Here is a 26054-nt window from a genome sequence, read left to right on the forward strand (position 1 = left end):
TAAACCTATTGTAACTTAGAACGGCTTACATGACGTCACACACCGCAATCGGATTACGAGTAAAGTAAGCTCGAGTCATTTCCATGTAACAATTCCTTATGTGACTAGTGGAAAAAGTAAAAATAAGATTTTATTATCACTAAATGAATCGTAATGTGCATAATTATATTATCATTGAATATTCTCGGTTCACTTGTGTGATTTGTGAATGGGCGCTTATGTAAAATTGGAGAAGACTGGTTCATAACTGTATTTCTTTGCTTTTTTTATTGTTCATGTATTGTGTAATCAACCTTAAGAAATAATGATTTTGAACAGACGATTTAAATGTATCAATGGGCAAAGGCGTAAAAAAACTGCATAGTTTTATCTGTACTAATATTATAACTGTGTCTGCCTGTCTGTATATATGTCTGTTACTCTTTCACGACCAAACCACTGAACTGAATTTGATGAAATTTAGTAAGAATCAAGCTTAAACCTCAAGGAAGGCTTAGACTACTTATTTATACCTAAAACCTGATCACCGATCCCTATAACGCGAGCGACAACAAGTTATGTATGAAACGAATTCCATGCTTCAGGAAACTAAATAGCGGAAGTAGAATAGGTATTTAATAATAATTAGAGAACCGAGGCTTTTGTCTCGCAGTGTGTCATTTACACGTTAATAATTTGTTTATTTAAAAATATACGAGTATTCGTCATATCGTATTGGAAAAGAAACATGTTATTCAATGTACATTAGCACCTAAAAGTTTTCAATACACATTATACTAGGAAAAAGTATTAACAAACGTAAAACTGTTTCTGAGAAAAACATTAGCAGTTAAATATAAACAACCTTTGCATGAAGGTGTCGAAATTAAATATCGACTCGACCAAAAATAGAAACGAGGAAAATTTTACGATTAACCTTTTTTTAAATGCAAACAATAGGACCTCTTTTGATCGGTTGGATAGAAAAAAAATGTATAATAAAAGTGCTAGAAATACAGGGCTTTTCTTACTAATTCATTTTAAATTCGTTAATTTAATGCAAGAAACAGTCCAAGGATATAACTGAATTTAATGGAAACACTTAAAATGAATATAATAATCAAAGACAGTTCGGACAGGAATAAACTGTCAACGATAAATTAATTTATAAAACCCGAGTTAAATACAAATTTGGAACAGAAGAGCTAATTCGAATAACAAACACGACACACCGAAGAACACGATCGTGAAATGTCAGAAAGTGAAATGCGATATTGAGTATATCAAAAGAGCGAGTGACATACGAAGAGAGCTCTTACAGAATAGCGTTGCGGAACTCTAGTCTAGAAGAATCATATTCAACACAGTAACATCACAATACAAACACATCAGTAACCCGTCACTCGTCAACGTTCGTCATATCTGTTGAAATAATCGTACAGATACGACTTACTCTCACTATGTAACCTATAAAAATATACATATAGCAATATTCGTTATCACTATAGTAAACAGACAAGTGCAACTGGCGCAATGTCACCGCCTGTCAATCTAGGGCATTTGATACTGCCATAGACCATAGCCGATCAGACATGGCATTTGACTTATCGGAACTTTCACGTAATAAAAGCTATTTTTCATTACCGGTTTTTGATTTTATATTTGTTTTTAGGTGATTTAATAATGACAGCATTATACGGCGGGTCTTTTGGCAGTTAGTCAGTTTTCACTATCAGAAATATCGGAAGGCCTTATTTGCGTTTTTTTTAAAACAAGAAATATTTATATATGTAACCTTTATACTTAACGTCATTGTAATTGTACTATTTATTCATTAGAACTTTGATACTATTTTCTGTAGACCTACTGTTCTGATTCGATTCAATACTCTCATAAAATGTAATCAGAGACGGTACAAGCTAATGTATACTTTATAATTATACGTCAACGTCGCCCGTGCACATAACATTGCGCTCCGTAGTTTTATTGATTATTTAGTGGTATAAAGTTAACTAAATGTTTTGATTGTTTTATCAGTTTTTTTCCTGAAGAAAGTGCAAACTAATTATGTAAAATTTCCTTCAAAACTGCAAGTCATTCTTAAAAAATTGAGGTAAAGAAATTAAAATTATACCATCAACTGACAAATTCCTGACCTACGCAATACACAACGCATCGTAGCGCGCCGCGTTATTGTGGCGCTTCAGCACTACGCTGACATTGGATCTAACACTAAGCTATAAATGCAAGTACTGTCATCGCTTGATATTTAATAAAACTAACATTCCTAAGCTGAACCGTATCAGACAACTTTAAGCGCTGCAATGTTGGATACTGCGTCAGTCTAACACTTGAATAAAATTCAAAAGCGCTATACGCTATTTGCTGTACGTTTGTATCGCACAGTTTGGTTCATTTTTATTATAATTACAAGAAATTATTTCACTTTATAGTACTTAATTATATTATACAGAATAACTTTCTTACCACATTGAAACATCAAATATAATAAAAATAATTATCTACAATAATGTACCTAAAATTAAACTCAGAAATCGAAAATATCCTGCTTGGTACTCCTTAGCTTTATTGAAGATCATAGCCGAAAAAGAGAAAACTAGATTAAAATTCAAAAAATATAGTAATCCAAGAGACGCCTTACAACTCCAAATGTTAAATTCCCGTATTACAAGAGTTACAAATTGGTGTTACACTAGTTATAGGGAAGGTGTTGAATTAGCCGTCACTAAAAATCCGAAAAAAATTGGTCTTTTATTAAAACTACTCGTGGGAGCTCTTCTAATATTCCAAAGGAAATGAGGAAGTCTGATTGCAAAAAGATTGCTGAAACTGGCGAAGAAATTTGTAATGTATTTAAATTTAAATTTGAATCTGAATCTATTTTTACTCAAGATAAGATTATCTACAATACCAACATATTTTCTTCACATAATACCTACCCCCAATTTTCTCTAAGCTCTGTATACTTTAGTGAACGTTCCATTAATATAATTTTAAAATCAATCGATCCTAGTAAAGGAGCTGGCCCCGATGGGATACCTTCCATATTCATTAAAAAACTCACAACAATCTAACTTTGCCACTAAAATTAATTTTTGAAACTTCGTTTAAGACCGGGGTATTTCCGTCAGTATGGAAAATAGCTAATGTTATTCCTATTTATAAAAAAGGCGATACAGACTTAGTCGACAATTACAGACCGATATCCATACTAAATCATTTTGCTAAAGTATTTGAATTTATTATTTGTCAATCATTATCAAAATATAGCTCAAAAGTTATCTCAACAAAACAACACGGTTTCTGTAAAAATAAGTCAACAATTAGCAATCTAGTAAGTTATGTTACAGATATCTCCAAATGCGTGGATAGCGGTATTCAGGTAGACTCCATTTACACAGACTTTACTAACGCTTTTGACAAAGTTGATCACTCTATTTTATTACGCAAGCTAAAATATTATGGAATACATGGGGAGCTACTGCGTTGGTTAGAATCTTACTTAAAAAACAGACTGCATCAAGTAGTAGTTAATGGTTATATTTCAAAGACTTATACTGCATATTCGGGCGTTCCGCAAGGTTCCCATCTTGGTCCTATATCCTTCTTCTGTTTTTTTATAAATGACATCACGGACTACATAAATCACAGTGAGTGTTTAATATTTGCTGATGATCTAAAGTTGTATAGGACCATTGAAACTGTTGATGAGTTGATGATACAGTACCGCTTCTGAAATCTTAAACTCGTAAACTTGGTGTAATCATAATAAAATGGTACTAAATATTAATAAATGTCAGCATATTAAATTTACTAAAAAAAAGAAAAAATTCATACCAACGACTTAATACATAGATAATCAATTACTATCCGAGGTTACGAGACTTAGGTGTAATTATAGATAAAAGCATACAATTAAAAAATCACATAGATACAATAGTTAAAAAATACTTTAAAATGATTGGTTTTATTATTTATTTTATTTAAGAACATGTCACGATTTTAAAAACATAAATGCCGTTCTAACTTTATATTCTTCACTAAGCCGTAGTATTATTGAATATGCTTCACCTGTATGGAATCCTACTTATAAAATTCACGTTGCTCGACTAGAAAGAATTCAAAAAGGATTTACAAAGTTTTTGGCATATAAAGATAGAAGCTGTCCATATCGTGCAGACTATTATACACGATTGAAACACTTCAAACTTGCCACATTGGAGAAGCGTAGGTCCAATCATGACTTAATGTTTCTGCATAAATTAATCCATGGTTGAATAGACTCGCAAAACTTACTTTTTCAAATTTATATAAATGTCCCAAGAACGATTCCGCGTCACCCAATTCAAAACACCTTCGGTATTCCTAGATTCCGTACAAATGTAGAGATGTTGTCGCCTATGATCCGATATATGAGTAGTTACAATGATATCGCCGCTCATGACATTGATATATACAGTCATAACAGCCATAGTTTTAAGAAAAAATTAGACTCTTTGCTCAATTAGTGTCAAGATATTTTTTTTTGTTGTTATATTTCTATTTCTTTTTAATTTGGAGTAATTTATTATTATTTTTTGTTCTTTCACATTTTTGTTGTTATTTTAAAGATATATTAATGTAGGAGTGTAGTGTTTTGTTTTTTTTTTTTGTTATTTAAAATGTTTAATGTAAACGCCTGTCGTGGTGTATCACACCGTACATGAATTTATTTCCTACTTTTTCTTAATAATTTGTGAATATTCCGATGGTGTTTCGAAAATCTATAAATAAAATAATTAAGTGTTTAAAGATTCAAATAATTTGAATACATGTACAAGGGCTATTGTATTATATATGCACATTCGGAACTGGGCCGGCGATGACAGCAATTACCTTCTTGCAACATTTTACTCTGGTTTAATATAAGCATATCTTACTTATCTTTATTGTTTGTAATGTGATTATATATATAAATAACAAAAAATACTTTGTAAACATAATTCGTATCTACATTGTAATATTGTTTTTATGTTATATGTTATATTTTTATACGATAAATACGATTATGAAATTTGAATACTATTTCTTTTAGTGTTATGTGATTGTAAAACTTTATAATTATTTCGAGGAAAATAAAAACAGTAATTTTAGTTAATGACGTCAGAGATAACCAGTTTTGGTACTTTCAAATTGCGAGTCATTAACCTCATCAATTAAAATGCTCTAAATAAAACCAAGTAGAGCATTGATAAGAGTCGAGATTGGATGTTTAACTGAAAATCGCGAAACAGACGTATAATTTGTATTTTTATATCTTAAATGCAGTTTAGTAAAAATTTATTACGGTTTTATAATAATTTGAACCTTTTAGAAGGAAAAGGTAAAATATTATACAGCCATAACTGATAACGATTAACCTTTTTAATGTTGATAAAGCGATACAAGAACTTCTTTGTGAGATTGGAATGTAAATATCGTGAGTTTTGTTCCATTTTACCGCTCTCCTAACACACTGCCACGAGGATGATAACAAGAATATTATGACACAATAATCTTTAGACGTAATTAGCCGTGTTTATAAGTTGTGACAAGTTTATCAATTATGTATTAATAGCAAATGTAATCATTAAAATTATTGTTGCATTTTTTGTGACTTTATTAATAACATTAAATTTAAAGGTTATTTATTGTATGTACAAAAATACAAACAATTTGTCTTTCTGGTAATATATTTCTAACGAAGAAAAGCGACACATTCACCAATAAATCAAAATAACCTATAAACACTGATAATTGATTCATAAAAATGTCTCTAAGAATATGTATTACTAGTGATCGGAAAGCAATGAACTATGTATGCAGCTCACGCAAACAATGTCTCGCCATATGACTTAGCGTTACGTCAGGGCATGCAGTACCGTTAGCTAGCTAGCCATACTCTGATGCATGGATTCTACTCGATTTCACCGTTTACAATTCGTTTATTTCGGTTATTTTATTTGTTTCGCATTCCATTTTTTTGTATTCGATTTTTAAATTAGCTAATTTCATGATCATTAATTATTTTTAAAATGTTTTTTTTTTATATATGAATTTTTTATTATGTTCAACGGATTAACTATTAAGTTTTTTAAATGTTATAGGATTTTTTTATACGAATAGATAAAGTTTCTTGTTTAACGAGACAATAATGTATATAAATATAAAGTATTAATTAGAACGTGCATTTTACACTGAGAGTAAGATTAACGTATTTACGTAATTTAATAACATTTTCAGATGAGTTTCCGCTGATAAGAAGTTTCCTTCCTGTGTATAATATTATCGCTCGCTATCTTCTGGTATGCGCTATTATTATAAAACGACTCAACAATAATGATATTACATAATTCACAAATAAAATTCAGACGAGATCACATTGTAAGTGAGAAAGTATTAATATATTCTTATCTTTTTTTTGTTGTATCATAAATGATAAAATAGGTAAATATGTTTATTATGTTGTCCACACCTTAAAAGACGTATCAGTAAGTATGTTACCTACATTAGTTGTTAATTTAGAGTGTTTAGTGATAAGTTGATGGTGTAATTATTTCAATTAATAAATAAATGAATTTGTAATAATCTGTGGTAATCATAGACAAGCCTGTATATATATAGTTTTCAGTAATATGTAAAATTATTATTTACTCGTATACTACTACTTGCTCACTTAGAAATAATAAAAATTGCAATTGTTTTCTCAAACCTAATTTGTTATGTGGATGCAGCACCAATACTTGGGAAACAAGCCAGCAAGGATATATATATACCTATATAAATATAGGTATATATATTTATTTACTTATTTTTATTGTCCAACGTTTCATCGTAACATCTATTAATTTCTATGAGCTCAGTGAAAGGGTGTGGTAATTGGATTCGAAGGCTCTATTCACATCGCAATTATTTCACGCCTTACTAAATAATTCGCGATAAAAAAGGCGAACCCAATAAATTATTTGGTTTCAAATGAATCTATGTCTTTACTAATATTATAAATGTGAAAGTAACTCCGTCTGTCCGTGGCTAATTTATAACCAAACCACTGAACTGAATTTAAAGAAATAAGTTACTTTTTATGACTAGCACCTGAAGACTAACTCCTAAAACATGACCGAATGGCCGCGGGCGACGAATATTATGTATTAAAACAAAAATGAAGAGCCTTATAAATTGAGCTATCTTAGCTTAGCTTAGCTTAGCTTTTGGGTATCTAAGTCTTTCTCACTTACAGTAGTTGTCTGTTTGATTGATCAACTTTAACGCAGCCAAGGTGCATCAATGTGTTTTTTCAGCATGTAGTTTATGGGCTGTTATTATATAGTATTGCCATGGGTGTAAGTCACTGGTAAAAAATTGTTTTCAAATATTTTCGCTTGTTTTCTTATTTAAATATTGCAAACAAGTATTTTACAAACGATTTAAACGTACACGAAATCTTCAGTTATTTCGTACCCACGCGTTACATTATAATTACATACTCGTCAACGTCAGATTACTTACTTTAGATGATCAAAGGCTCTCGAGTGAACTTTGATCATTACTTCATCATACTTTATTTGAATACAAAATTTTCCGCTTTTTAGGATTCCGTTCCTCTGAAGGAAAAGGTCATTCCTTATAATTACATTTCCTTGTCCATCTGTCTGTCCATCGAGACCCTTTTTCTCAGAAACGTGTAGACGAATAAAGTGAATTTTAATACCAAGTACTGAGATCTGCGGTCTCTTAGTGCTGTGAAAAAACCAAATCTCAAGTCTACGCGATCAAAAGATATGGTCGTTTATGTCACTTTTCCCATACATTCGCAAAGGTAATCCAAAGCTATATGGTACATCCAGTTGGCCTAGAATCATGAAATTTACCTAGAAGCAAAATCTCATTGCACGAGTATACGAAAAAATCCGAATCGCGTAATTGTTTTGTTACATGAGTGTCTGTTTATCTATCTGTCTGATGGTACGGAACCCGCAGCACGTTAGACCGAATCGCATTTGCCCGGTATTTATTAATAACAACAACTTATATACAATAGTCATTTTATTTTTAACTCCAAAATTTACGATAAACCAAGTGGCGTCAGTGAATTAAGGATGTATTTCTTACTTCGATTTAATGAATAATTGAATTTCAATTTAATGAAATATGCAAATGACGATGATGTCCTTCTAACCGATTTTCGCCATGAAGGTTATTCTCAATGTTGAATATTTATTATATCCCAAAATATCATTATTTTGACGATGACGATGTGTTATGTCTAACATATAAACAAATCAATCGTGATTACAGAACTTTAAAAATATCATAACATGTAAATATAATTACGAAAAGGTGCTTAGCAGAAGCTACTCCTACTGTTTGTCACAATTTGAAAACCTACGAAATCCAATTACAAGATTTGTTTGACGAGTATTATGTAATTCAATATTCAAATATTGCTATTATTGTGATTCGTGTTTTCCATATTTTACGTTAGTAAACAGCTAAATTCAAGGAACGTAACGTAACGAACTTTACTCGTAAGTATTGTATAAATACTGTATTTCTTTTCAATATAGATAATAGAGCTTACTTTTGATTAATTCGAGTTGAAAAAGGATTAATGCTAGTGGTATCTTTATGAAATTCCCATTATCTATGTTCAGTCAAGCTTCTTAGAATTCGGCGTTAACAGTTGCGAAAACGTATCTATTCTTCGAACATACTGTATTGTCGAACAACAATTGAAATAAAAATCGTATTGATGCATTTTATTTTCAATTTAACGGATTTAAAATACATCATTCAAGAGAAGATATATAAGAAAGGGTAGTGGAATTAGATCAACCAATAGAATGTGGGAAATTGCTTGTAGAAGCTATCCGAAGTCGCAGGCGGTGGTATCGTGGCGGAAAATTGTAAATTGAATCGCCACTCGGCCGACACTATGACGACACCGGCGCCCCGTGACGACACGACACGCCCCCGCATCGGCACACGAGAGTACACTCGTGTGCTTTAGACTATTTATAGAAATAAATATATTTGACGTTCACAAATATATAAAGAGACCATAAATATATAAAACGCTTACAAAGGAACTTTCGAAAGAATAAAAAAAAATATTTTGAAAAATAGTACCCGTGTGATGATTTCGAAACAGACTAGGCCTAAAAAGCGATCGATCACACGAGCAAGCATGCATCATTGAACGTTGAATTTGAATTTGCAAATAATTATTTTCTCTTAAACAATATCTTATTCCCTAATTTAATTATTTATAAAAATCTAACGTTCCTAAAACAAGCGACTGAGATAAACGTCGTATATAATTATTGTACAAAAAAAAAAAAAACCAGTGCTCGAAAATACAGTTTCAGTTAAAGAAATGCGTCATACCGTGATGATAGGGGCTCAAGTGCGATGCCTCATGTCGTTTGTGATAACCTGCTTACTGTGCCTATTGTGTAAATAAGCGTTGAAAACTTGTTCATGTAATATTTAAAGGGAAGCAATAAATAAAAAGTTAATACATTCTCAGCTCCTAAAAAGGAACAAAATTATAAATACTTAAAGCAATATCATAAACGCTGCGTATTCATATTAATATTTTTATTACATTTCCTATTAATTGCAACATTTCAGTTAAACGACATATCGCATTTATAATGCCTGTACACAGTGCGTTTCGATTTCGAATAGATAGTCCTAAAAAAAGATAAAAAATAATAATTAACATTAGCATTACTGTATCATAGCTATTAAGCGATTATTCCAAAAGATTTATGTATATTGGTTCTAATACATTTTTTTATATGTAAATTCAAAATAAATTAAATATTTAAGTTATTAATGATACTTAATATTAATAATTATATCAACGGTGATTGAAAGTGTATTCTTTCACAGATAAGCCCATGGAAGGAACTTGCAAAACATATGACTAGTTTTGTATAATATTTATTAATAATACAAATATAGGAGGTATTATATATTCGTTTATTTGAATACAAAAGAAACAGAGGTTCTGAATCGATTTCTGTTTCATGAATAATTTTCTCAATTCAATAATCGCGATTGAAAATGGTCGCGAGTGTACTTGTGACATTTAAAAATAATTTTACGCTACGGTACTCGTTACTGTTGCGGACGCTGAAAACATGTTGGCGTAATGTCACTTGTGGGCTGGGTTATGGGATACGGGATAGCTGGAAAATTGGATAGACAGGGCCCGAGTTATCGATAAATTGTGTTATTGTGTGAAAATTAGTTCTATTTTTAGCTCAGTAGGGTTGCGTCTTTAGATAAAACATTTATAACAATCGATCATTTTAAATTGTATAAAGATTTTTGTTCTTTGAATGCTTTTTTTAAATAATATATTGTGATTATTATTATAGGTAATGATACCAATTTAAATTGGACAGGTTTTATTCAAGTTGTTGATGTATAAGACATTGTTCGGTCAAAATTCAACACCGAAGATTACGGAATGACCTTATAAAGATAACTAAAGATAAAATAACAAGTTATCGCAGTTTAATGTATTGAAAAACATTTTTCTTTATTCAAATTTATGTAAATGTTTTTTTTCGAGTCATACATTTTTTCAAAGGCACATTTTAATAAGAATGGCGCTTCTGTGATGACGTGGTAGCTGTCTAGACAAATTTTATGGCGCGTATGACGTCACGCTCCCTAGCATTTCGCCCACATTGTAATTTTCTGATGTCACCGTTTGACACTGTTATATTTTTCATTTGTGTCCAACAGGAACCGCTGTTACTATGATAGGGTTCATTCATGCGTCAAATTCAATTTTCATAAAACAAGTTGGTGAGCGCAAACATTTTGTTAATTCAAAATCAATTTGCACTTATGGTTAACCATAAAATATCTACTGGTTTATTTATTTTATAACTGTCAAATTAGCAAGTAATAACTAACTGTCATATTTTACACAGATTAAAAATATCTGTAGATGATACATAAAACAAATTTAAAAAACATTTAATACTTTTGAATTATCTTTACTTTTAAGCAATTCATAAATCTTATACTGGATTTTCTTCTCAGTCTTAATTTGATAAGGCTCGACTGAAGCAAATAGATGAATAAAATAAATTAATTTTCATTGTCTATAGATGAGCTTAAAGCGAACGAAAGATTGTCCGATTTTACTTTTTACTTAAACCCGTTGTGATAGATTTCAACAGAGGAAATAAAAATATCTAAACGTTAGTCGAAACTAGAAAGCAGCAACGTATCAAGTTTTTAGTACATTTAACACGAATTTACTTTCAAACAACGATTCATTTCATAATCATTGAACGTAATCAAAATTCACTCTTACATAAAATAATTTATATTTGAAATCCGTTCATATTAAGAAGTTTTGTATTTTTTATTGAATTTAACTCAAAGGCGAAGAAAATATAAGATAATAAAAAAAAAATTAAACCATTATCTCCTACAACATTACCACGAACGCATTTCGAATGTATCAGTAAAAGCCTTCTCAGCTTTTCTACAAAACATTATTCAAGGCGCCAAAATGTCGTGGAACGCAAACATACGCTGTAATAAAATGTATACATACATTAAGGAATTCTATCCTATATTTTATTCATTGGAAGTTCTCTTTAGCTTTGAATAACTAAAAGAAGATGTTTGAAACCGGGCCAGGTACAGAAATCAAGAAAAATAACTGTCATGAACTTAAATGGGAAATAATAATGTAAAAAAAAAAATTAAGAACAATTTGAAAAAACTTTGCTTGTATGTATATTTATTAGTTTAAGTACATTAATCAATTTTAAATTTTTGTAGGTATTTTACATCTATCATGATTGACACTCTGTTAAACTATCATATATGATATAAGATATAACTTTTTGGTAGGGCTTTGTGCAAGCTCGTCTGGGTAGGTATATATTCTATCGCCAAAAAGTAATATTTAGTATTATTGTTAGGCCCGTCTTCATCCAGGCGCAGGGTGCCGCGAGTTCTTGGGCTCCTCGCTGATGATGGTCAAAGATGGTCTAGTCGTGCTTAAAACGTTTCTGATTGGTGTTTGTTTTGTGATATCTACAGTACCAATGTCTTTAGGCACTGGTGACCGCTTACCATCAATTGACCCTTTTGCCAGTCCGCCAACCTATAAATAGTATACTTATCAGTATATGATTTAGACAACGTAATAGCTAAGTGTTATATGAGAATGATGAGTAAAATAATTGAAGTGGTATTTTGTCTAATTATTTTATCCGTTTATTGTCTAGACAGACAATTACGTAACCTTCTATCACTGAACATTTCAATATAACTTGCGAAAATGGTGTCCTTTCTTGTGACTACAATGAATCATATGGTTTCGGAACTTATTAGAAAGTACAACAGACTCAGAAAGTTTCCAATAACGAATAATATATTTTATGAAAATAACAAGTTTACTTTATATTTAGATATATATTTTACATTCAGTAAAGAGTTATAACTTAGGTCTTGTTCATTTTAAGTGATTACAGTACGAAAAAAAAAATTAAATTCACTATTAAGTTCAGTTCTTTTTTCAAATTAATTGTAAATCAAGCATCAGTTGAACAACATTTCAATATTCATTTGAGGATAAGAATTGTTGTGTAATACAACTGTTATATTGTTCTATTTTAAACTAGTCACGATTTAAAATTTAATTTAAGAATGTATTACTTTTTTTAATGTGTAGATTTGTAAATACCCGTATCAGTCCGTGTATTTATTAATTACTTTGTTTCAAATAAATAAATAAATCAGTATGGAATGTAGATTGTATCAGAAACAACTAAAACAGTGCAAGAAACTCAGTGGTACTCTTTTTCTCAAATTAAATCATAAACTCAATTATATAATAGCGTATTTACTTTATGCCGTATTTATTTGAGAGGGAATGTATCAAGCAATAGTATTTAACCTTACGACTTTGTTTTACATGATTCTCGTTGTACTTTGTAACGGATCTTCTTTTGCGTGTTTAGACGCGCACTTGACCGTATTTTTTAAACATACGTTCTAAATAAATTAATGATGTCGCAGGGTGGTTGCAAAAAAAACCTTCTCACCTTGACATTGGCAGAGCATTTTGCAGGGCAATAAGTAATGGAGAATATAATATTCTGGACATTAAATTTTTTTACGCCAATAGTGAAATATAAAATGATATATAAGAAATATTATTTGTTATTATTTGATTTTTTTTTATATATACATTTAAAAGAGAACTTAGAACCTAAATATTTATAATAACAGTGTTATCATTTATTGAAAATTTGTAACTAGTATGCATAAAATGCTTACAAAATACTATCTAATGTAGATAAAATTAAAAAAATAACATAATTATTTGCAATAAACGAGTCATCGTGTCATGACATATTATATTTATGAAATTTATGTTTGGCTAGATAATTACAAAACCGTGCACAAGTGTCGATAAAACAAATTTAGTGTGTGGATCGTGTACTGGGAATTTCTCAAGCCATTCGTTCTATTATTCCGCGACCTATTTCGTGCCCGACCGGTGTGATGGCACACATATTGCAACATACGTGATAGCATATGCACTATGCATGCCAGAATACAGGCTCTCGGCACTTTAATAAGCATAATGGCCATCCTCAATAGAATATCTAAGCTAGCCGTCGTTTAAAGACGTGAATAACGTCTCTCGGTGAGATGTTTTGGAATAAATTGATTGATTGCTTGATTATTTGAAATGTCACACGTTTCGTATATAGTCGCGCAAATTATATAAATTATTAGCAAAAATGTATTGCATATAAGTAATGTTATCAGTGATAATTTTAAGTACTTGTTTTAATGCGTTGATGGCCGTGACATAAAAAGCGCCCCGTGTCAATATATACGCCTTATATTACAGTACCATTTCATAATAACAATTATGAAAACTATATAAAAAAATACTTTATATATGATATTAATATTTAAGCCGCGCCTTTTTCTCGAACACTATATTATAAAAAGTATGAATAAAAAAAATTCCATTCGAAACGTGATATTCTATAATAAATACAGGATCTAAAATCGCTGATAGATTTTAAAGATTCAAGTCGAAAATATAAACCGGCGCGCTTAGGGAGTATAGTTTTCAACTTTATAGGGTTGATTTATTACATCTCTAGTGACATCTCACACGTTTAAAATATTAAACACGAGTAAGACCGAATGTACATGATCAAGATAATAGCCGATACAAACGGTTCTTGAACCGGATGCGAATCCACTATCGGTTGGTGAAAGTAGATCTCACAAAAAATGCTCCCATTCCTTGCGCCCGCGCCGGTTGATATTTCATGAGACATTCACTTCAGACCGACAAGAAATAGAGGTCTAAAAAGGGTGTACTTAAACGTAATATATCTGGCCTTACTTAATGACTGGTATTCTAGACCAATACGTATCCTTTCATCTTGTATCAACTTTAATAAAACCGAACGTTGTTACTAATAAGTTTAAAGTCGATTAAAAACACAATATCGCAATATGACTAAGCCGTACTTCCATTATTGTTAATATTGTCATATTTATGCGACAATGAAATTATTCCCATCAGTATTCGACATCGGATGATCATAAAAAAAAATAAAAAAACTTTCGAAACCAGTTTGTTCTTTCAAATTACATTTCAATGAATATTGTCGAGTCGATTTTAATATATATAAATAAATAATCAATTAATCCTTGGTGTCATTTATTTATCATTGCTGTCTACTGCCAATAAATTTTAAGATAATTTTAGCGTATGTATTATATCGTAATCATTAAAATTTCACTTCAACCTTGGTTATTGAACTAAACGATCAAATCTGAAAAAATACCGTATAATTATTGTACGACCTCTGAGAACGGTTAAAATATTATAAACAAATTCGGTTTATTAAATACTGCATAATAAGTTATTTAATTATTTTTTGTGGTTATTTTTTCCAGCGCTAACTTAATGGAGATAATCAGTCTTATTGAAAGTGTCAAAATAGATTTAGCTAGTGTTTATTTTAAAATGTACAATAATATATAGGTATGAGAGTAGATTGGAGGGAATGGAAATGGCTATTGTACGTATACGACTATGTTGAGAAATAAGAGATTCATCGTAAGAATTTGTTCAGTCTTTAAATGTATATGAAACATTTTTATTTGTTTTATGTTTTATATACAGATTTTATCGCTATCATTCTAATTGTTTAATTTCACGTATCGTTCCTATAAATTTATATCGGCCGTAGTCGCAAGGTTTCTGTCAGCCTAGCTGTATACATAAACATCGAGGTGAAAATGTAAAAATTCATATTAAGACTTATTCTTTAAAAACAATATATTGCATTAGTTTGTCTGAATTTGTTTTGAACTAATTCACACCATGTGTGTGTCACCGCCTCAACTCAGTCGTGAGATCAGACATATTATTTGTTGATGAATGACGTGATTCAGTACCACGAAGTGACTTAAGAGTTTCATACAATTGAGGTCTAAATTCTAGAATAATTTGTGTATAGATGTTTAAATTTCGTACATTTTTATTATACTCGATTGTTTGCATATTGCACTTATCATTAAACAGAATACCAAACCGTTATATTAGAGTACACACAATTTTAGTAAATTCCGTTTAATGAAACATATTTGTCCGATGATTTTTTAATATTTACGATGGAAGCGCAGAAAGGGATGGTTGGAACGCACACTGAAATACATACAAAAATAACACATGTAGAAAACTCTATATGTAAATTATAAATATATATGAGATCTGCATTGAATAAATGCGTAATTAGATCAAATAAATCCCATAGCTCATTCGGCGAATTCAAAAATCAATATGAAACCTAAATTAATATACTTATTTAATTAGGAGCAGTAGTGCTATAAGCTTCATTAAAAGTATGAATAACACCTCGCATTATTGCTACCACTGGTGACAGGAGGGCTCATTTTTTGCCCAGAGGATCGGAATTGCAATTCAACGGGTAAATGCTGCTAGCATTCTTGCCACCATCCCACGCGGTCAAGATTTATATAGTAACTATTTTAAATTCATATTTTTATTTCAGGTCTTTTAATTTAATATCTATGGTTTCCGAATTATTAAAAAATATAACAATCAGACAAAAAAATTGGATTAGAATCAAATAAGTCGCCTTAACTACATCTGATTTAGCAATTTTCAATTGTATCGGAGCTTGTTGAATGAACTTTGAATGTGTTTTGATAATGATGTCAGTTTGTCATAACGGGACGCTATTTATCACTCTCGTGTCCCACAATGGAAACTACATTGTACTTAGTTAAATACAGCAAGGTGAATAGACAATACATCGTTGATGAAATGTAGATAATAATATTTAGAGTCAAAATGTATCTTATATCGTTTATAAACTCGATCAAACTGTTATACCTCTCAGTACTCTGTAAATATCTAATAACTTGGTTTCCTATAAAACATCTAAATGAGCCGAGATGGCCCAGTGGTTAAAACGAGTGCATCTTAATCGATGATGGCGGGTTCAAACCCCGGCAAGCACCACTGAATTTTCATGTGCTTAATTTGTGTTTATAATTCATCTCTTACTCGGTGGTGAAGGAAAACATCGTGAGGAAACCTGCATGTATATAATTTCAACGCAATTCCACCACATGTGTATCCACCAACCCGCATTGGAGCAGCGTGGTGGAATATGCTCAAACCTCTTCAAAGGGAAAGGAGAGGAGACCTTAGCCCAGCAGTGGGAAATTGACAGGTTGTTAATGTGTCTAAAAGAATATAAACTTATTGTTTATGTTTTAAATTGGTTGCTTTCTGCTTACTTTCCTTTGTCGGTTTTTCTCTGTTCGGATGCATTTATTTCCAAACCGATGGTTTTTGATATCAAAATCAAAATATTCTTTATTCAATTTGCCTGATAATCACTTCTGAATCGTCATGTACTGTATTGAATTAATTATAAAGGGTCGGACTGTAAGATAGCGGAGAAGATAATCAATAAGCAACGCGTGTAAAATTTGTAACGCTTCTATAATGATTAAAGATTTTGACTTTAGACTCATTTCACTAAATAATCTCTGCTGAACACCAAAACATATTTATCTTCGTGTTTAAAATAACCTTTAAAACTCTATGAAATCTTCACTACAATTTATTTATTGCAATAGTATAAAGTTATCTGGGTATAGTTTTTTTCTTAATAAATATTAACATAAAAGATATTTACGGGCAAACGGCAGTTCATTTTGTCGGTCAATATTTACTGCAGAATTTATGACGTTGCTCATAACTATAAAGTAACTTGTCTATTCTTGTAAAGCGGGAAATCCTATTAGGATGGAAATATGATCGGCCTTCCTTAAATTACGGGACTTTTTAAGATTTCAACAGACTTAAAAAATATATGTTAATGTTCTTTGAAATATTTGTTCTGCGATTGTCACAGATGGACAACTATAACTTTATAAAATAATATTCATTTGATATAAAAACTCGAATAAGACATGTTCTATAAAAATATTTTTTTTATTTAGAATATTTCCTAACTAATCTTCTCGTAATTGAACATGTCCAATATCGGCGTACTATATCATATACCGTTAAAGGTCATAGCATAGCAATCCATAATTTTATATGAATCTTTCATATATTATTCCTAAACAACAAGAAATACTCAGTTGTTAAAAAAAACATAGAGCTATAAAATATTTAGAATAACCTTTATAAATTACATTGCCCTACGGTTTCGTCTGCGTTAAAATTGCATTATACAATTATACGCCTTGTTTCATAAACATTAAGAGAAATTGCCAACAAATTGCCGGACTAGTTGAAGTTTATGGTTATTTACATCTTTAAGGATGTAACGTGAAATTATATAGCACAGAAAATTCCTCAATAAATAATCTAACACAAAATCGTTTCAAATCGAACTAATAGTTTATGAGTATATAATATTATATAAAGATGTATATATCAATGATCTTAACACGGTTGTTAATACATATTATTGTTAAGAGAATTAGGTTATAGTGACATTATCCGCTTGATATTATTATGCAAGTGAGGTACTGACGCGTTCAACTAGTTTGCGGGGTTGCGACATCTTTGTATATGTACGTACATATTCACAGGGTGTTATACGTGTGTTATGAGCGTAACTTTTGCAATACATCGAAGTTAGGCACTTCAAGTTTATAATAACGGTGTAAAATTATCATAGAATAAAGATAATTGGATTTTAAGATGAAGTATGTATTAAGGTTGATTAAAAAAGTTTATTTAAAATGTTTTAGATATTGTAGTATTTGATTTCATTTACTTTTTATACATGAAAGTTTCACTTACAATATTATTATTTAAATAATTTCATTTATAAGTACTTTTGAATTATCAAGCACATTCATTGCACATCCGAAGATTTTTTATCCAATTTATTTATTTCATTATTTTAATAACTAAGTAAAAACTTTTTCAGAATGAATGATAGTATTTTTACTACATTCGAATTAAAACTAATCAATTTTAATCATGACATTGCATTCATATGAAAAGATATATTTTAGCTTTCTGATATTATAAAGACTAAAGATTGAATGTTTATTTGGTTTGGCTTTAACACACAAACTGCTGATATGATCGAGATAGAATTTTCATATTGTTTTAATATATGTATACTTTCAGGACAGATATATGCTATATATTATTTTTATATACTGCCAAAATAGTAAATGATTGTTACACAAAAACATGCTATATTTTTAGATATTCAAATGTGTACAGAGCAGAGAGCTATTAGGTAGGGCTTTGTGTAAACCCGTCTGGGTAGGTAGCCTCCCCTGATCAGATATTCTACCGCCAAACAGCAGTACTCTGTATTGTTCTGTTACGGTTTGAAGGGTGAGTAACTACAGGCACACGGGATATAACATCTTAGTTCCCAAGATTGGTGGTGCATTGATCATGTAAGGAAATGGTTAATATTTCTTACAGCGCCATTGTCTATGGCCGGTGGTGACCACTTAACATCATGTGGCCTATTTGCCGTCCGCCTACCTATTACATAAAAAAAACTCACAGAAACTACATAGAGTTAAAAAGGGGAGAAAAAATAAAACTAGTTCGTAAGTTCGTTATCCATGTTTCTAGTACAATGCTTTACTTCTCGTACTTAAACTGGTTACAGTTATGAGAACATTAAACCGAAATAAGTTTGACTGGTCTCAGTTAACTGTTCTCCGAGTCACGGTGTTAAATATACGAAAAAAATATAAAGTTATGGTACATTTCCCGGAAGTAAAATCTTTCTGGCTGTAGAAATCGCATACAAATTAGTTCAGCAGTCCATACTATTATAGTATGTTAGTAAACAGAATTAGAAATCTTTATATGATCGATTAAAAAGAGTAACTACTGAGTTTCTTCCTGATTACTATCGGTAGAATCTACATTCCGAAATTGTGGTATCGTGTTTGATGAAGATTTAAAAGCATATTTAAGAATCTACTTAATAAAGCATATTGTAATTTTGATTTTACGACGCTTCACACTCAACGGCTTATATTTACATACGCTGTAACACGTCCGGAAATAATCATTTTTATATTTGAATCGAACGCATTAGAATACATACTAATGCAACAATTAATTTTTAAACGTTCCCTATTTTTAAATTAATTGCTGTTTAATAAAAGACGTAACTGTATTAGCAAAAATATTCCTGGACATAATCTTGGTACCGATGGTTGTTGGTGCATTGACAATGTAAGGTTTGGTACATATAGAGGTAAACGGTGGAGGATCTGCCTTCCTATTAAAAACTATGGATTAATAACGATGATTATTAATGATGTGTTTATTTTATTGGTTGCTTGTGACACTATTAGATCAATGTAGAGATGTATTCAATTGGCTATCTGAAGTATAATCACTTAAACAAAAACCAAGTTCCTTGCGATTTGATAGTGAACTACCAATCTAACGCCAACGATAAGCCGATGCCAGTTGCCAAGATGACTAATCTACAAGTTTACGTGATATTTATATGTGGTAGATGATGACATGATTAACATAATATTATCAGTTTAGGAACGATTACCGTTAAGATATCGATACGTCGATAAAAATATAAATGTTGTACAATTACCAACTCGACTTTCGAAAATTTTGAACAAAATTCTGTATCGATATGTTATTTTAAATTTGCTCTACCTAGTATTAATATTTATTTTACTTAATTTGAGATAATTATAATTTGATATCTAAGCCGAGGTGGAACAGTGACTAGAACGCGTACTAAGTTTTCGTGTGCTTAATGAGCCTGTAGTTGTTCTCGCGCTTGTTGGTGAAGGAAAACATACATGCATGTGTCAAATTTTGGAATTAGCTTGAAATAAGTTGCAGTTACATTTGTATAAAATACGGCATGCGGGCCGCCTTGTGAAGTGAAAGTCGCAGGTTCGATTAACCCCAGGGTATTTGTCGTTCTTGTTAGCATATTTTTATTTGAATTCATTAAGAACATCGTACTGGTGCTAAGGAACATGTCATTATAGTATTATAAAGTTTAATAATATTAATAAGGCAGCGGCACTTTTATTTTTTAACACATTTGCTTAGAATATATCAATTATGTTAGAAATTATTTCTTATTAATAAATGACAAGTGGTTTACCTTGCATAGCGTTATATTTTGATTAAATTAAAAAATGTGAAAGCTTTTAGCAAAATATATCATATTTATACATTCATAGACAATAAATAAATAATTCGACGTTGACAACATTTTTTTAATATATAATTATTATTTGTAGGTTATAAAACTATTTTATAAATGTGTTTAATGAACAGTCTCAACCATCTAATATCACGTTTTATCCCGCGTCATTTAAAACAAAACTGCAATTCTGTGCGAGACTAAAAAATAACATTCATCCAAAGGTCATTTGTAATTATAGAAAATGATATAAAATTTTCATCTTTACGGACTCAATAATAAGGTTTTAGAAGCTTTTATTGTTATAATCTTTATTAAACTAGTTAATCGCAAACTATTTATCGTTTGATTAGTTTCGAACAATATATCCTAACGGCTTTAGACAATTTTATATTGTCATTTAAATTTCACCTTTAAAACAACTAAATAAGAGTTTATATTTGCTGGAGCAGGAAAAATGACTTAGTTATTTATCAGGAAAAATTAATATAAAAATAAGATCTCTATAAACTATTTATGAGGCTGGGCTGAGTCATCATAGTTTTATCAAGTTAGGCTGTTATTTGAAGAGCGAGACGATATTTGGATTGACTTTATTATTTATTTATTGACTATGAATGCAAAAAATAAATGAACACACAAAACGACGCGTAAAATTACTTGATTTGCTAGATTTACGAAACATAATCAGAATTTACAATAGTTGTTAGATGTTATAGCAACAACAATACAGCTGGCCTTGCATAACCTACTTTCTAGGTATGTTTTAGTAAATATTATTTATTCTTTCGCAATATTTTTTTTGTTTTAATTTCATCAATTGTAAGATTTATTAGTGAAAGCCTGACTTCCAATATTAAGTACTGTAGCGTAAAGTGTGCAAATAATTTAATCAATATATAAAATTTTATTAAATTGATTTGTAAAAGTTTTACGAACTATGACGAATGAGCACCTGTTTGAATGGACTGCAAAATGTATAAACTAATCCTTAAACGTCAACAATTGCCAACTATAGATCTAGGATGCTATTGCACTGGCTCGCTCGCCCTTCAAATAGGAATACAGCAATAGACTATTGATAAACTCTACCGTTGTTCTAACTCGTAAATGCTGCGGTTTATAATACATATTTTTATACTTCAGAAACGGTAAATTTACATTATATTTAATATTGGAAACGTGCAGTTTTATACGAAACCGCATATAAATTCTGTTTTACGATTTGATAATTACAAGTTTTTTTTTTCTTTAAATATAAAATAGCAAATATATAAATATCAAAGTGCAAAATCGACACGGAAATATAATATAAATTAAGAGTAAATGAAACAGTTGTTTTTATAATATGCAAGAATGTTGAATAATATTTTAAGAAACGTAACGTTCCGATATACGTCGCTGAATCACGTATTTGCGATTTAACGATACAAACGCATCTGCGTTCCACGAAAAATTTTGTTTTCTGAGTCTATTGATAAAAGTAGATATTAAGTAGATTACAACGATGGCTTTTATGGCTATGATGGCGTATCACTTTGAAGAAAATAATTTTATTTTTTCTTAAAATTTAAAACATTTCTAAATAAGTTAGGTATATTAAAGTCATTCTTTTCTATTCTACTTTCATAGTTATTCCTGTTCCCTTTTATTTATACGTAATGAATATAATTAGAATTATAATAAGCGCGCACATTATAAAATCGTGCTTAATGTATTCTTTGAAACAGATGTGTTCAATACAATATTAGTAAAAGTGCAGAATAGTGAGGTAGAATTACTAAAAAGACATATGCTAAAATATTAAAAAGTATCTATATATAACTAATTGGACCAGTGGTACATGCAAGAATTGTTCGCCTTTTACCATAGCATCTATAAAAGTAAAACCATTCCGAACTTTTTATTTATGAGAAAGACTTTGTATTTAATAATATTATCAAAAAATATATTGTAATATTGTCAAAGAGAATAGAAAGTGAAATATGAGTATCGAGACGGGAGAATGTTACGTCAAGTCTAATTAAGAACCAGTGAAGCATGCTGCGAGTAAACGCGAAAACAAACCGCCATTATGGGTAACAATTAAATAACAACTCATTTATAAATCGAGAATAATTAGTTTATTACAAGGACGGACATGAAGAAACTTCCTCGCTTGAAACGATTATTCACAACAGAAATAAATGAAAACAAATATATTTACTGAAAAGTGAATAAACTAGAAGATGAGCCATTTGTAATCAACCGCTCTTAATAATGCCTAAAAATAAGTTAGGAAGCTCAGTTTTACTTTTTATTATTCGTCAGTCGCGCTCGTGCAGACATAATACAGAAATTATTATATAGAAAGGTATCGTTAAACTGAGAAAACATTTTAATCATTAAATATAAAGTCACGTAATCAATAAAAATAAAAGCAAGAAGAACTTCTCGCATAATATAACCGGCTTTAAATGAATGACTACACAGTAATATATACAATCGTGTAAAATAATCCTAATACCAATTGTAATTCAAATTTCCATCACGTTCATTATAGTATGTTGGTCGGTTTTTCCCACAAGCGCCGTGAAACGCCAAGGCGTATACTAAAAGTACAATACCCCGATCTCTAAATATACGCCGAATTTACCATTATGGCCTCTATAAAGAATTCCTTTAGAAACACTAACACGAACAATTATCTGTTTTCAATACTTATAGACATTAATTTACATTTACAACGCTACGTAATATCTCCGACTTGAAAAGCTATCGTTAGCAGAGCGTTCTGTTTTGTTTCCGTTTTGAAACTCTAGATAGTTTGAAATCGTACAACAGGCAACAACAATAGACTACTATTATAGAAATGGCGAAAACATTTTTCCAACAATGCGCTCACGCGAGCGTGTCCACGATTCACAGTCTCCGTCGAAAGCACGCTAATAAACATTCTAAACTGAGTACAGCGTATGGCAATACAAATTAGGCAGTGGTCGTCCACCTTCAGCGTTATCAAGTAGTTTGGCTCATCAGGCAGTCATCGGGCGTCGCAAGGGGTCGGTGACCGTGTTTGGCGGACGTTTACTCTTCGCTTCCACTATACGAGCGGCTCCTATTTACACTCGGCCAAGGTGAGGGCCGAACGAATCGCGCAGCTAGAGATGCGAATTAATAGTTCGTGTTATTGACCTCGTATGTTTTGAAGCGTGATTTGGAATGTTCTGCGAGCACAAATATACCTGATCAGACGACTTCGTTTTGGTATTACGCTATCGCTATTTATATCATAAAAAATAATCCATACTTCCATACTTAATATTATAAATGCGTAAGTAACTGTCTGTCTGTCTGTCTCGCTTTCACGCCCAAACTACTGGATCGATTTAAATGAAATTTGGTACACAAATAGTCTAGAGGATGAGAAAGGACATAGGTTACTTTTTAATTGGAAAAAGTGTTGTAAAGGGTTGAAAAGGGGTTGTAAATTGTTGACAGTATTGTCATTTTTAGAACTAGAAGCATAAAACTCATATTTTACGCTGTACACTTATAAACTAACATATCATGACACCAACTAAGGACGGAACTTTGGAAACTCTACCCCTAAAGGGGTGAAATAGGGGTTGACAATTCGTATACAGGTTAATCTGGATGTCCGTTATTTTGAAGTTAGAAGCATGAAATTTTATTTTTGGACTACCGATTAAAAATGAGTTGATTCGCATTTAAGCGTTTTTGAATATTTTACACCTAAGGAGAAAAATTGGGTAGACATTTCGTATATAGGATAGTCTGGTAGTCCGTCACTTTTGAAGTGAGAAGCATTAAATTTTATTTTTGGGCTACTGATTAAAAATGAGTAGATATGTATTTAAGCGTTTCTTGATATTTTACGCTAAAGGGAAAAATAGGTGTTGACATTTCGTATACAGGTTAGTCTGGAAGTCCGTTATTTTAAAGTTAGAAGCACGAAACTTTATTTTTAGGCTACCGATTAAAAATGAGTTGATTCGCATTTAAGCGTTTCTGGATATTCTACTCTAAGGGCTGAAATATACACCAGTATGGTATACAAAGAGGTCTTACATTAACTTAAAATTTTAAGATAATTTATAAATATATTCATATTCTACGCGAGCGAAGCCGCGGAGAACAGCTAGTCCTAAAATAAAAACAATTGAAAGTCAGCAATAGAAGCATTAGAGAGTATTCATTAATATTAATTGCCAATTAACTATGAAGTAAGATTGGAGATATTTGGCAAATAGAATGACTGCCAAGGATAAGCCAAATATACCATTAAAATTAAATTCGTGATGTTTCTCATACCGCAATTAGTTTTACAAGCGGGTAAATTATTAACAAATTAAATATTAATTACTAACGGGTTGTTGGTATTCATTTAAATTAATAAAATAATTAACCATAATCTTTAAATTTTATACAAAAGTTAGAAAAATATAATGTTTTTGCAGGAGATGCAAGATGTCTTAGACGAGGACTCGGAGATGGGTGACTGGCTGATCGAGCGAGACTCCAAGCTAGGCGTGGTGTTACACGACAGACTTATGACAGATGCAGCCCTCGGCGCAGCCCCCATCAAGACAGAACATTCCTACAGCCTCCACTCCGATGTTGAATCCGCACCACCTTCGCCACACCACACCAAAGTTGACGGTGAGTGTATTTACCATATAACGCTTTACATAATACGATGGTGAGTGGAATAATTACAATTTGTTCATGAGACAACGTGTATTTGATTATATAGCTGATAAAAATGCATGGACTTTTCCGTTGTTTTTTATGCAGAACAAAAGTTACTACTATGTTTCTTGACGGTTCGTCTAGCTAGAACTTATATTCCGAACCAGTGGTATCTAAATGTAGTCTTTTAAAATTACGATTCACAAGAGCCTCTTTGAAGAAATAGTATAGTAATATAGTATATCATTTTGACAGTGTACAAATACATTACAAAATGTATTTTACTTGAAGCTCATGTTTTCGTCCTAATATATCTAAAAATGTATCTCTTATCTACTATACAAGTACTTATTTTATTAGATAACGATTCTTATTTAACTGATATTTAATTTACAGACTATTATTTAACATCACTATTTCTGTTCATCCACTTATTGGATAGTTTTAGGGTAAATATTGAAATAAATTAGATGAATGCGTATAAGGAATGATTTGGTAGTAACTACCCGTGAATATCCCACTGATTGACAGAGGGTTCTCTTCACCAATTGAGTTGTTTATACCAAGGAACTATATAGTGGGTTGATTATAGCCACGTGA

At 30.9% G+C, this 26054-nt stretch overlaps 2 protein-coding genes across 3 annotated transcripts in view; both read left to right on the forward strand.

Annotated features, from left to right (window-relative positions):
- LOC135194112 (putative uncharacterized protein DDB_G0285869) overlaps window positions 1–26054 on the forward strand; it is a 317179-nt gene that overhangs the window by 239025 nt on the left and 52100 nt on the right. The gene's annotated exons all lie outside the window — the stretch shown is intronic.
- LOC113397252 (cyclic AMP response element-binding protein A) overlaps window positions 1–26054 on the forward strand; it is a 98817-nt gene that overhangs the window by 57792 nt on the left and 14971 nt on the right. For both annotated transcript variants that reach the window (XM_026635531.2, XM_026635532.2), the window contains exon 2: window positions 25223–25424. In XM_026635531.2, the coding sequence (XP_026491316.1) occupies window positions 25223–25424 (202 nt within the window). The remainder of the gene's footprint in view (window positions 1–25222; window positions 25425–26054) is intronic.

This window comes from Vanessa tameamea, chromosome 3 (assembly GCF_037043105.1).
Source record: "Vanessa tameamea isolate UH-Manoa-2023 chromosome 3, ilVanTame1 primary haplotype, whole genome shotgun sequence".
Taxonomy (NCBI): domain Eukaryota; kingdom Metazoa; phylum Arthropoda; class Insecta; order Lepidoptera; family Nymphalidae; genus Vanessa; species Vanessa tameamea.